Source organism: Micromys minutus (genome assembly GCF_963924665.1).
Source record: "Micromys minutus genome assembly, chromosome: 7".
Taxonomy (NCBI): domain Eukaryota; kingdom Metazoa; phylum Chordata; class Mammalia; order Rodentia; family Muridae; genus Micromys; species Micromys minutus.
The window spans coordinates 7,442,283-7,455,943 of record NC_137976.1 but is presented as its reverse complement, the minus strand read 5'-3'; the positions used below and the strand labels follow the sequence as shown (position 1 = coordinate 7,455,943).

At 35.6% G+C, this 13,661-nt stretch overlaps 2 protein-coding genes across 2 annotated transcripts; both read right to left on the bottom strand.

The window, feature by feature from the left end:
* Positions 1-667: 667 nt before the first annotated feature.
* On the bottom strand, positions 668-877 carry LOC308423010 (keratin-associated protein 6-5-like; the record flags this gene model as incomplete). The annotated part of the gene is made up of 1 exon (XM_080919622.1): positions 668-877. The coding sequence occupies one exon, from the start codon at positions 875-877 to the stop codon at positions 668-670; it is 210 nt and encodes a 69-aa protein (XP_080775748.1).
* Positions 878-6,512: 5,635 nt separating this feature from the next.
* Positions 6,513-6,788, bottom strand: LOC308423005 (keratin-associated protein 6-5-like; the record flags this gene model as incomplete). Its single annotated transcript, XM_080919616.1, has 1 exon — positions 6,513-6,788. One exon carries the CDS (start codon positions 6,786-6,788, stop codon positions 6,513-6,515), a length of 276 nt encoding a protein of 91 aa, XP_080775742.1.
* Between the last annotated feature and the right edge of the window lie 6,873 nt (positions 6,789-13,661).

Genomic DNA, 13,661 nt, shown 5'->3' with positions numbered 1-13,661 from the left:
CATGGAATCTGCAACCATGGAGCCTGCACGGTTCTTCATTAGCCCTTCTGCATACATTCTGTGCTTATTTGGTTTGAAGCTTATTTTGGATTCCGAACAATGGGGATGAGGTATCTGACTCTTCTCCCTGTTTTTGAGACCTCCTGTCTCTGCTTGAGTTGCCTAGTCCAGGCTTATCTGCCTAGTTTGTTACATTTTGTGCCATGTTTGGTACATATCCCTGGGCTCCTCCATCCGAAGGCAAATGCAGGAACAGTGAATCTGGAAGATTAGAGGTAGAGTACAGGGACTGGGAGAAGTGGGGGTTGGGGAAGCTGCAGTCAGGATGAGAGAAGAATAAATTCAAAAGAAAAGGCACAGGAATATAGAATAAATATTTATGAATAAATAATAAAATAAAAATGAGATTTATGATCATCTTGAGAAATTTTATTGGAACTATAGTAAATAAAATTAATATTATTGGCCTTATGAGAAGCTTGTGGAATACATAGCTGGATACAGATGTTATTGATGGTGGAATGCTGGTCATAAAAGGATGCCAATGAATTTCAGACCGTCAGAGCCCCATATTAATTCAGTTTTTTCTGGTGCTGTCAGATCTTGGGATTTAAAGTTGAAGGATCTCTGTATCATATATGAGAGGAAGGAGGCGTCCTTGAGTTTCTCAATAGTAGTAGCCAAATCCAGAGCCATAGCCAGAGCCACATCCATAGCCACAGCCATAGAGAGAGCGTGAGCCATAGCCATAGCCACAGCCCAGTCCACGGGAGCCACAGCCATAGGAGGAGCCATAGCCATAGCCACAGCCCAGGCCTCCGTAGCCACAGCAGCCATAGCCTCTGCCACCATAGTAGTTTCCGTAGTAGCCACACATGCTGTTGGTTGTTGAGGTTGTTCTTGAGTAGAGAGGAGTGGAGGTGATTTGAGTCTGTGTACTTCTGTCTGAAGAGAGGGCCTTTTATATTCTCAGTGTGGGTGGGACCAAACACGAGCTCATTCCACTGGCTAATTTTAAGACTGAACTACTTTAATTAGATTTTTCTCAACCATATGACATAACCTCAAAGTTATTATGGAAGCTTGTTTCTTTGCCAATTATGTCCCATGAAATAGTTTAACAATAGTAAGAATGAGAGAAGTCTTATTTCTAATAGCCAGGAGCTGGAAAGAATCCAGATGTCCTTCAACAGAGGAATGGATACAGAAAATGTGGTCCATTTACACAATGAAGTACTACTCAGCTATTAAAAATAATGACTTCATGAAATTCTTAGGCAAATGAATGGAACTAGAAACTATCATCTTGAGTGAGGTAACCCAGTCACGAAATAACACAGAGGGTATGTACTCACTGATATGCAGATCTCAGCCCATAAGATCAGAATACCAAAGATACAATCCACAGACCACATAGAGCTCAAGAATTTGGAAGACCAAAGAGTGGATGCTTCAGTCCTTCTTAGAAGTGGGAACAAAAATACTCACAGGAGAGAATGGGGGAACACTAAATCATAAAATTGCTTATTTTATCCGCTGTAGACATGTACAACATACCCAAGCTGCACGTGTGCTGATTTCCCTGTGCCACTGAATAAAATGCATACCACATTCTGTTCCCTTGTGCACCCATTGTGGCCATCTAAAGCAGTAAGTTCCATTTGTTATTTGTTCAAAACATATTGTTCTATAATATCACAGCTGTCAATCAATAATAGGGGAGGGGCTTGCTCTAGGCTTCATCTTCATAGTGCAATTAATAGACAGGCTAACTGAAATTTATTCCAAATTTCACTTTGATATTTAAAACTTCAGTGAACTAATGAACTGAGCCAACTTTGTGTCTAGAATTTTAATTACATAGATTTTTTTTAAAAAAAAATATTTTTACTAGTTTCTTTTCATGCTCATAAAAATTGATACTTTTATGGATTTTAATTGTACATAAAACCTAGTAATAAAAATGATTTTGATATATTCTAATAAATTAAGACTGCGTAAATTATAATTTAACATACCATATTTCAGCTTTTGAAGCATTTAAGAGATTATTGCCAGTTATATTTATAAAACTTGTAAGACCTGCAATTTTATTGTTTCTATAATTTTTTGAAAGAAAATCTATAAGCAACCACCAGAAATATTGTCCATGTTTTAGAATTTATCATAATAAATTAAGGTCATCTATAAAATTTTCAGACATTTGGTTTCATTAATATATTTTCAGTTAAATTCCTTTGTAACAATAAAAATGTTGAACAGGAATCTGCTTTTAGTCATTCATATAAAACAAAAACCATTAAATATTACATGACTTTGTTATTTTCATCAGACTTCCCAGACTGTGAGGACATATGATGGTACATATTTTCCCTCTGTGTAAAAATAACCACAGCTTTGCAAGGTATGGGAAGAACGTATCCTACAAACATGTCCAAAACAATGACCATATGCTTAATAGACCAAAGATGCTTTGTTTCCACACAAGCCAAAGTTATAAAATTTATGGCAGCAAGTCTCTTAGAATCAATTTTCAAGATTCATTGATGTGTTTTAAAGTACTAATATTTAGTTTTATGATTAGTGAGTGCTTTGTGTGCATTAAAACATTTATTTATCTATATATTTCTTCACTTTACGTCCTGATCATGGTCTCCCTCCCACCCCCTGCTCATGTACCCTCTCCTCCCATCCCCCTCCTTTTCTCCTCAGAGAAGAGGAGGACCACCATGAATGGCAACCAGCTCTGTCACATGCAGAAGGACTAAGTTCATGCTTTCCCACTGAGGACAGACAAGGGAGCCCAGTAAGGAGAAAGGAATCCAAAGCAGGCAACAGAGCCAGAGATAGCTCGCACATTTTTGTTTTTAAAATGCGAGTGTACAATGTGAATAACACTTATGTTTAAACAGGTTCATGTTTGTGACATAACTAATAATTAAAGACATTTTTCCATGTACCCTCTTTACTCTCTGCTTCCCAGCATCTCCTGTCACCAGTAAGCTATACACAGCGGCACACCCACAACAATATATGAATTACACAAAAGCATTATTATCTCCCAGAGTCCATAGTTAATGTTCACTCCTAATGATATATCTTCTACAGACTTTGACAATCCTGTGTGGCATGCATTTAGCATTATAGTAACATATTTTTATTGCCCTGGAAATCCTTTTGGTATTCCGGCTTATACAATCCTCTTTTTTAAAATGTTCTTCGTGCCTATTAATTAAAATTTATTTTCTGCAGTAACAAACTAAAGAAAAATTCTTTCCTTGGGGAAATCTTCTTTGGCTTCTTTAGGTCTTTGTCTAATTCACTATTTTTCTTGATAAAATTTTTATCACAAAATGCACGTCTAATATATGCTTCCCTTTTCATCTTTCTTTCCTCAAATGCGTGAGTTTCTAACAGTCAACACTTCTGCAGAGCCTACCCCAATTCCATTTTAGTGTTTTTTTTTTTTTAATATTTTGCTTAAGTTCTGAACACAGTAAAGCTTGGTGAATTGTCTAAAACCATGGAGCATGAAGTGTTCAACCACATCACTGTCTAATGTCTTTTAAAACTGGCCTACATCTTTTTTTAATCTCAAACACATTCTGATTTTTTTTTACATGCAGAAGGTTTGCTTAACTCTGCCCCTTCCTCTACAATTTCCTACTGGCTATTCCTTCCCCATCCAGAGCAGGTGTTTATGACAACTTTATTGAAGGTTGCTAAACTTAAGACACAACCAAGATGTTATTTTAAGAATATGTGAAACTTTTATATTGAAATTGCAATATAATTGCATTTATCTCTCTCCTTACTTTCCTTATACCAAAACTTTCAATAAACTCTCCTTTGCTCTCATTCAAACCCATAACCTCTTTATTTATTATTATAAATAAATATAAAAAGTACATTTATATTATATCTTCCTGCATATATGTTTATTTATATGCATATATTTCTAAATAAAACCATGGTTTGTATAATGTTAATTTTATGTATGTTTTAGAGCTGATCACTTGGTATTAGATAACCAGTTTATGTGCTCTTCCCTGGAGTAGACCATTTCTCCCTATCTCAGCACTCCTTAGTTGCCTGTGGTTCTTTGTGAAGAGTGGAGGTCTCCTAGTCTTTTCCAATCCATGTCTGAAATGTCCATAGTTCAGGTCATGCCTGGGCAGTCATGTTGGAGATCCTTCATAGTTATAGCTTCTGACATGACTTGGATCACCTCCCCACCACATCTTTAAGGAAATAAATACCATGAGAAAGGGGACCTTAATGACACTTAATTCCAACTTCCCACAGGTAAAGCTGAATGTTTTCATTCATTTCAGTTCATTCAAAAATTTTTTCATGAATCAGTCTATGAAGTGTAGTAATAGTATAAACTACAAGTGGAATAAACATAATACTATGTAAAATGAGTTTCTAAAATAAAATTGATAATAGACTATTTCTTTACCATGCCTTAGATCTACAAAGCTAAGCCACAGAGATCTTTTGATTCCTAAATATCTAAGTAAACGTTTGGACTTCCATGCATGTATTTAGGTTATACCTTTATTATGAAATTAAATATAATTACATCATCTCCTCTAACTCCCCACATATATTTTTACTTTGATTCATATCCAATTCATGACATCTTTTTAATAATGTGTTTTTGCATATAAATATATATATATATATATATATATATACCTACGCACGAATGCTCACACACACACACACACACACACACACATGTAAATACAATGAATAAAACCTCTTTGATCCATAAAATATTATTTGTGTAAATATGCTTTCAGGAATGTACATATTACACTGAATAACCAGTGTAGCAGGTCGTCCTTGCAAAAAAGTATTTGCTCACTTCCCACACTTCCTAGTTCCCTGTAGTTCTATGTCTAGAGCAGGGATACCTTGAGATTCACCCCTTTCCTGTTAGTTATATGTCTTAGTTATGGTTCCTATTGCTATGATAAAGCACCATGGTCAAAACAACTTAAGAAGGACAGGTTTACTTGGCTTATGCTGCCATATCATAGTTAACCATTGAAGGAAGTTGAAAACTAAAGCAAGGAAAAAGGCTGGAGGCAGGAGTTCATACAGAAGACATTGGAGTCGTGATGTTTACTGGCTAGCTCATAATGGCTCCCACAGCCTTCCTTCTTACAGAGTGAGGATCACCAACCTCTGGGGCAGCAGTTCCAGTGGAGATTCATCCTTTGAAGCTGAGCACCACAAAAGCACTTCTTTGAACTTTTATCAGTTGTAGATTTCTGTAAAACTCCCCTCAGGAATAAAGCTTCCAGCCCAGGTAGAACTCAGATATTCTGAGCAGTGTTCAGAGTGCAAATTGTCCTCAGTAAGACAGATTCAGTCTCAACATCTGAATTGAGAGATCAGAGACAATAGGAAGAGCTAAAATGGTTCTGGATACTCTGGTTTCTCTGGCCAAAAACTCAAAAGGGGTCTCCTCATGACTGCATTGACATTTTATTAGAAAGTCTATGAATCTTGTGGGGCAAAACTGACTCATATGAAAAAAAATCATGTCAAATCATGGCCGAATTTTAAAAATATGTTGATTGTTTTTTGACTCTGCTTTTTATGTTCTTTATATATACTAGCTATTCATCCTCTGTCAGGTGTAGAGCTGACAAAGGTTCTCTGCCTTTCATTGTGTTTTCTCTTCAGTCAATTGAACATAAGATAAATGAAGAGAGAGTGAGAAATTGAACGAGACTATAAGATCAACAAAGTTCAACATAACACATATCAATTCAAGTTAAATGGGATTTGTTTTGTTAAGATTGTTTTTCTTCATTAAGATTGTTATGTTTTTAATATGTCAAACCTACTACTTGGTGGCACCAGTGAAGTAGAAATGTTAGAGCAGTTTTTTTACTATATAGAGCTGTTGTATGTAACAGTGAAATATAAATATAGATAACATCAGAAAATCACTGTCCTGGAAAGATCACTTAGGAGTTAAAGGACCATGTCTTTAAACCTGGCAAGATCAGGGTAAACACTATTACTCACTTGCTGAAGAAAAAGGACAACCCTTTACAAGTTGTCTTCTGACTCGCATATGATGCTATGGCACACACACACACACACACACACACACACACACACACATACACACACACAAACTTAATAAATAAGTAAATAAAGTAACAAATGTTGTAGCTTGTGAGATTAAATATATTTATTAGAAACATATAGAAAAATCAAAACAGAAGATGTCTGTTATTCTGTTGAGTGATATATAGAGAAGTACATGAGATGATATTTAAGCAATTTTTATACTCAGAAGCCAAATTCAGAGAAATGAATGCCTCGGGTCTTATAGCTGAAGGTCATTGAAGGACATATCTTCAACAAGGTTACATCATAAACTTGAGATGTAAGATCCTCTAAAGAAAAGGTTCAGAAGACTTGAAGTTCAGGATTGGAGATTTTTGTGCTCACTTTCAAGAGGATGAAAGTCTTCCATGTTGACTTCAATAGTAGTATCCAAATCCAGAGCCATAGCCAGAGCCACAGCCATAGCCACAGCCATAGAGAGAGCGTGAGCCATAGCCATAGCCACAGCCCAGTCCACGGGAGCCACAGCCATAGTAGGAGCCATAGCCATAGCCACAGCCCAGGCCACGGGAGCCACAGCCATAGTAGGAGCCATAACCACAGCCCAGGCCTCCATAGCCACAGCCCAGGCCTCCGTAGCCACAGCAGCCATAGCCTCTGCCACCATAGTAGTTTCCGTAGTAGCCACACATGTTGTTGGTTGTTGAGGTTGTTCTTGAGTAGAGAGGAGTGGAGGTGATTTGAGTCTGTGTACTTCTGTCTGAAGAGAGGGCCTTTTATATTCTCAGTGTGGGTGGGACCGAATAAGGGCTCATGCCATTGGCTAATGTTATGACTAATGTAATAGTTTTGTTGTTTTTCAATCATAATGATATACCTGAGTCATTAAAGAGACTTGGTATTTGGTCTTTGAGGTTTTTCTTGGTATCTTCATTATTTGTTTTTTAATATATTGAATGATATAGAATTACCTTTACTTACTTCTTTGAACTTGTCCCATGCCTGCCAAACTCTGAAGTTCAAAGCCTCTTTTCTTTGAGTATCATTGTTACATGTGTTTATTTATATTTATATTCACATATATAAAAATATATACAGATATATATCCTGCTGAAATATGCTGATTCTATTCTTTTTGTATTGTTTATGTGTATTTTGTTTTAAGGCAGATCACTCCGCATTGAACAACCAATAAGAAGGCTCATCTTTAGGAAATGCTAATTCTCCTTCCCCAGCATTTATTATTTACATACAGGGTTTTTTGTTTTGTTTTGTTTTTGTTTTGTATTGTTCTTTGTTTTTGTTTGTTTTTTTTTTCTGCCTAGAAATGAGTCCTTCCCAAAAATTTCCCCCTCAATATTACTATGCCTATTGGAATTGCCATTGTACACTAAACAGAATATTGAAACCAATTCATGGAACTGAAGAGAGAAACAGTATCAACCATAAAAAGAAATGAAGCTCTAATTTAATGAAAACCAAATAACAGCTAAGAACACAATAACCAACAAAAGAGATAGGTTAGTAGGATAGATTAAGAAACCAAACCGATCTAGATGCTGTATGTAAAAAACTTATCTTAGCTTCGACATATTCATCACTTTAAAGTAAAAGAAAAACTAAATTTATTTCAGGTGGAGATCAGAAGTCAAGCATGCATTGCCATCCTAATATCTGCCAAATTAAGCTGCAAATATAAACTATTTAGAACAGACAAAGGTGGGCCCTTCATTTTAAAAAAGGGGACAATTAAAAAGAATATAAAAGTACTAAACATATACATACCAAATTGTGGTTAACTCAATTTTCTAAAAAGCATATATGATGACAGATTGATACAAACCCAATAATAGTGATTTCGACAACCTACTTTCCTATATAAATGGGCCACATAGACACAAAATAAAGAAAACTCAGAATCACATGTTATTTTACATCAAATAGGCTAATAAATATCTTTAAAATATTCATTCAATTGCCAAAGAATATACATTCTACTCGAATGCACATAAAAGCGTCTCTAAAATAAACCACATGGTAGAACACAAAGCCAAGTTTAACAAATACTGAAAAGTGAAGACAACTCCATGTCTTTTATATGACTTCCATCTAAGAAACTTAAAATTGTCAGCAAACATAACTCTAGAAATCAAACATCAACACAGAAATTGAGGAAACAGAAACAAAAAAAAAATAACAATAGAAAGGATCAATGCATCTAAGAGCTATTCCTTAAACGCTTTGCTCTCTGACAGTTTTGAGTACGCATATAAGGCATTCTGCTCCTATTACCTTTCCACCCTCATTTATGTCTCAGCACAATAAGTCGTTTCTTCACAATTCTCTCTCTCTCTCTCTCTCTCTCTCTCTCTCTCTGTGTGTGTGTGTCTCTCTCTCTCTGTCTCTCTCTCTCTCTCTCTCTCTCTCTCTCTCTCTCTCTCTCACACACACACACACACACACACACACACACACACACACACATCTTTTTGTTTTGTGACCCTGTTTGTTTAACAAAGGCCAGTGAACCCCTGCTCATGGGTATGTTGATGACTACAATAACTTACAATCCTCGAGAAGCCCATATGTCCCAGGCAGAGAATGGGTGCCATGAGACCTGCTGCTGTCTGCAACTGAAGTTGACAGCCCTAATTATCTTCACTTTTTAATATAAATAATGGAGGTTATAGGGGGTGAGTGCAGTGGCTATGCTATGCTTGAGAGAAAGCTCATCCCTGAGCTGCTGGTACCTTTGAGATCATTGTAAAAACCATGAATCTGGGTGAGGATTGGGGAGTTTAAAGTAGAGCAGGAGTAGAATAGTGAATTTAACTCCCCTGAATCAACTGATGGGCTTTGTTTATATTTTTGATTATATATTATGCAAAGACTTCACGTGTGCGCGCGCGCGCACACACACACACACACACACACACACACACACACACACACACACACACACACAGATCCTTCTCTCATGTAATCCTGAACAGTTTTCCCTCTTTCCACTTCTATGAGTCTTTACATCCCTCTTCCCTGATCCACTGTTCCCCTTCACCTTCCTCTTCAGAAAAGAGTAGAAAGAGTCTCAAGGGCAGACAAGAGTCAGAAAAATAGCTACTCTCACTGTTTGGCATCCCACAAAGACACCAATGAGAAGTGTCACATACAGTCACCTAAACTTTTCACAAACTAGACTTTTTAACCTCCAAAAACTATCCTACATATATCAAAACCATACTAGTTTTAATTATGGTCTTACTTTTAACCCCCCCAAAAGTATCCATTTTTAAAAATATTTCAGTGTGCATTCTGACTTTTCACTTGATCTCTATAAAATTTCACTTTCCAGAGCTACATTTTTATTATAATATGATATATATTATATGATATATATTATGTTAGCATCATAGTATATCATTATAATAATGTCTTGAAAAATATATCATACATAAAATTTTTATAATATAAAATAGAAAATGTTTTACATATCAAACATTATATTATATATGTGAATATATTAAAGGCTAATTCATGTTTGATATTCATAGTGTTGATAATAATATGACTTATCAAAACTTCAATAGACTAAGGTCTATGCAAGATAGAATTTCCTCTTGAAGATTAAGAAAAATAACTTATGCGATGAAGTCTCATTTCTCAATTTTCTCAAATTATGCTTAATACTTACCATCAATTAACCATACTTTATTTAAACATTAGAATAAATCCTCCATTAAATATATGTGGGCAGGCAATATTGCACATCCATTCACTTTGATTTTTGATATTGTAGTCAAATTTCTGTCATTCCAGTAATGGTTCACAGTGATTACTATTTTAGCATGTCCTGTTAGATATTCTGGGATGACATTCCGAGATTGAAATTTAAAGATAGTTTACATTATCATTAAGAGATTTTAGGTATCAACCATTCCCTGTATTTTCATCCCCTTTACTGGAAATCATCAAAAATGTGAAAATAGATTTTTTTTTTAATTATCTAATTTGTCTTGGTTAGTGTGCATGCCCAATGACTCAAAAGAATAGGATTAAAGATACTTACTGCTAATGACTAAATAAATATATTAGTCTACTAATTCTTCCACTGCATGCTTTGAATATTGTTTTTATGTGTGTTTCTTGGTGGAAGCTTTTTGATTAGATAGATATATCTTACATCTTACTCACTTTTGGCTAGTTAAAATATTTGAAATAGAAAACATATTTGCTTACAAAGCCAGTTTCTTTTTATTATTTCTAAAACTGTAAATAGATTATCCTCTCCTTCAACACATCCCAGCCACAGTTTTCCTCTCTTCACTCCTTCCCAGCTCTCCTCTACCTTTCCTTCCCTGCAGATTCATACCCTTTTCATATTCTCTTGAAGAAAGAGAAGGCCTCCAAAAGAAGACATCCAAATAAGACTAAGCAAGATGTAAAAAGACAAGGCAAAAACCCTCATATTAGAGTGAACAAGGCAACCCAATAAGAAGAAAAGAGTTCTAAGAGCAAGCAAAAAATTCAGAAACACATCTGTTAGGAAGTCCCACAGAAACAAGCTAACCACGATCACATTAACTTGGTGCAGATACTTGCTGATTTGGTGCTTGGTATTTGAGCCTCTGTGAGCTCATGATACTTTGCTTAGTAGAGTAGATTGAGCAGTAGGAATCATTTCATTGATTGTTATTTTTCAACCAGTTGTGTCTGGTTTTACCCTGGTCTCTGGACTATTCACTCTTAACCTGGCCATCTAGACTATGTAGGACATGGGCTCCCTCTTGTGGCATGGACCCCAAGTTAGAAAATATAAATCTTAGAGTATACAATCAATGATATAACTTTAACTATTAGTAAGCACTGGTAGAAATAACTTGTGCATTATCCTTTCATTGGGCTGTTTTAGTTCTAAGAACACTTTCTAAATTTGGTTAAAATGCATTGCATTAAGCAGTTTTAAAATAACTAAAAATATCTCAATGTTTGTGTATTTTCCTAGCAGACATATTTGTAGATTGGTTGTTGTTGAAGTACCTTGTTAAGAAAAGTTAATTGGAATTTACCTTTAGCATTTAATTCCAGAAAATAATGCTTCAACAAATTTAACCATTTTCTTAATTTAATACTAACAGCTATAGCTCTGCACTAAATAGAAAGACTTTTTGAATAACATTGATGTAATCTTGTGAAAGTGTCAAGTTTTCATGAACATCTATAATCAAAACAAAAAAAGCTAAATATGGCTGTTCATACCTCTCGAGGTGATTGTCACTGTCCCCCTTTCTATCCTCCCAGAACTTCATAAGTATAGACTCAAAACAGCATCTGGATAGTTCCATACTTAAGTGCTCATAATGGTTTAGTTTCTGTTGCCCTTACTCTAAAATTATCATTCTTTGCTTGAATCAATAAAACTTTAGTTTTACCAAAGCCATCGACACTGATGTGTCATCTCTATCCCCAGACTCTGAACAGCAGTGAAAACCCCTTTCAATTTCTGAATAAGATTTCAGCTGTGCCTTTCTTCTACCACGTATATTAGAATCCTGCCTCAGAAGCGATTCCACAGATCACCTACTTTCTCTCCTTTTGTTCTGTCCAACTTTGAGGGTGTCCTGCTAAAGAAACAGCCTTTCTCTAAACCATGTGGAACCACTTTGTTCACACTCTACCACAGTCAATCTAAGTTTTCATCTCCAGTCTTATTTGGCATTATAAAAACATGTAGAATTTATGCCACTGATAATCCCTTCATGTCTGTAACTATAGTTCATTTATGAACCATATAAATTATATGTTAATAGTTTAAAAATAGGCCTTAATCTATGGATTAATATTCTTTCTAGCAAGCAAGTAGTAACAACATTTATTTGAGAGAAATTTTTAGTCATATGAGCTAGAGAATTTAAATACTGGGTTACAAGGTATAATCAAAACTGGTTTAAAGTCTCTTATAATTAATGATATTAAAATGATATTCCAGAATATGGTTTTGATTCATACTATATTTGTGCCCTTGATTATCTGTATTTGTATCACATTTATATTTCTTTTCTCAGCACACTTTTATTGATTAATTATTTAGTTAGCTGATAAAGGTGTGTGCATTTGTGTGTGAATGTGTGTGTGAGAGTGTGTGTGCGTGTGTGTGTGTGTGTTTGTGTGCACACTCGGTCACTAGGTTGCAACATATAGTGATGGTGTTAACTGGGCCATCTCACCATCTCTTGACTTGACTGTCATCTCTTTTAGTCTCCAATAGGATGACAAAATCTTGCCTTTGATTATCTATGGAAAGGTGAGAAATTTTTCAGAGTATTGCCAAATTTATATTTGCATACAAATTTCAGCTAACTATGTTGGGATTGATCCATTGGTAAAGAACATCAGAAACAAGCTGAAGTTTATCAGTGTTCTGTATCAATACTAGGTCAACAGAGTCTTACAAACATCTGTGATCCATTTTAAACTCATGTTTTCTAACAGAATTCATCCTTACTTTCTGTGTATTCAGAATCAGTAGATACAAGCATCAGTGTCTCTACTATGAATATGGATAATGTATACATTTAATCACATGAATGCATGAAGCATAAATTAAAGTGAACAATCCTCTCCATATGGAGATGTTAAAACATCTTCACATTCGATGTATTGTGAATTAGTGCTTCCATCATGGTCTTTCTATAATAATTATGTTATTCTTTACCTCTTAGTTTTTATTTAAATAACCTGAATTGATTTTTCTCACATGTATAAAGTCCATTCTGATCACAGTAACCTTCATACCCTCTAAACCTTTCACCCCACTCCTACAAATTCCTTTCCCACACCCATGTTTTCTTTTTCTTTTTTTTTTTATTTCATTGGATATTCTCTGTATTTACATTTCAAACATTATTGTCTTCCTTCCCCATTCCTCTCCCTCCTCCCCCTCAACTTGATTCCATGAAGGTGCTCCCTCTCCCAATCACACTCTCCACTTCAGTGCTTTGGCTGATGATGATGTTGTTCTTACCATGAGGGTGCAAACCTTTCAGCTATTTCAGTCCTTTCTTTAGCTTTTTCATTGGGGTTCCCTTGTTCAGTCTGATGTTTTACTGCAAGAATCCTCATCTGTATCTGTATGACTCTGGGAGAGCCTTTGAGGAGACATCCATGTCTGGTTCCTGCCAGTACACACTTCTTGGCATCAGCAATATTGCTTGGGTGTGGTGGCTGCAGATATGGTGGGTCTCCAGGTGAGGCAGTCTTTATAGATCTTTTCTTCAATCCCTGCTCCTCTATTTGGCCTTGTACTTACTCCCTTGTTGTGTTCTCACTTCTAAGAAAGACTGAGGCATCTGAATTCTGGCATTTCTTCTTTTTGAGTGTCATAAGTCCTTTGGTAGTTTCTTGGGTATTTCAAGCTTTTTGGGGGCGAGGGGCGATTTATAAGTGAGTACATACAATGGGTTTTCTTTTGTGACTGAGTTACCTCACTCAGGATGATAGCTTCAAGTTCTATCTATTTGCCTAGGAATTTCACGAACTTGTTTTCAATAGCTGAGCAGTACTCCACT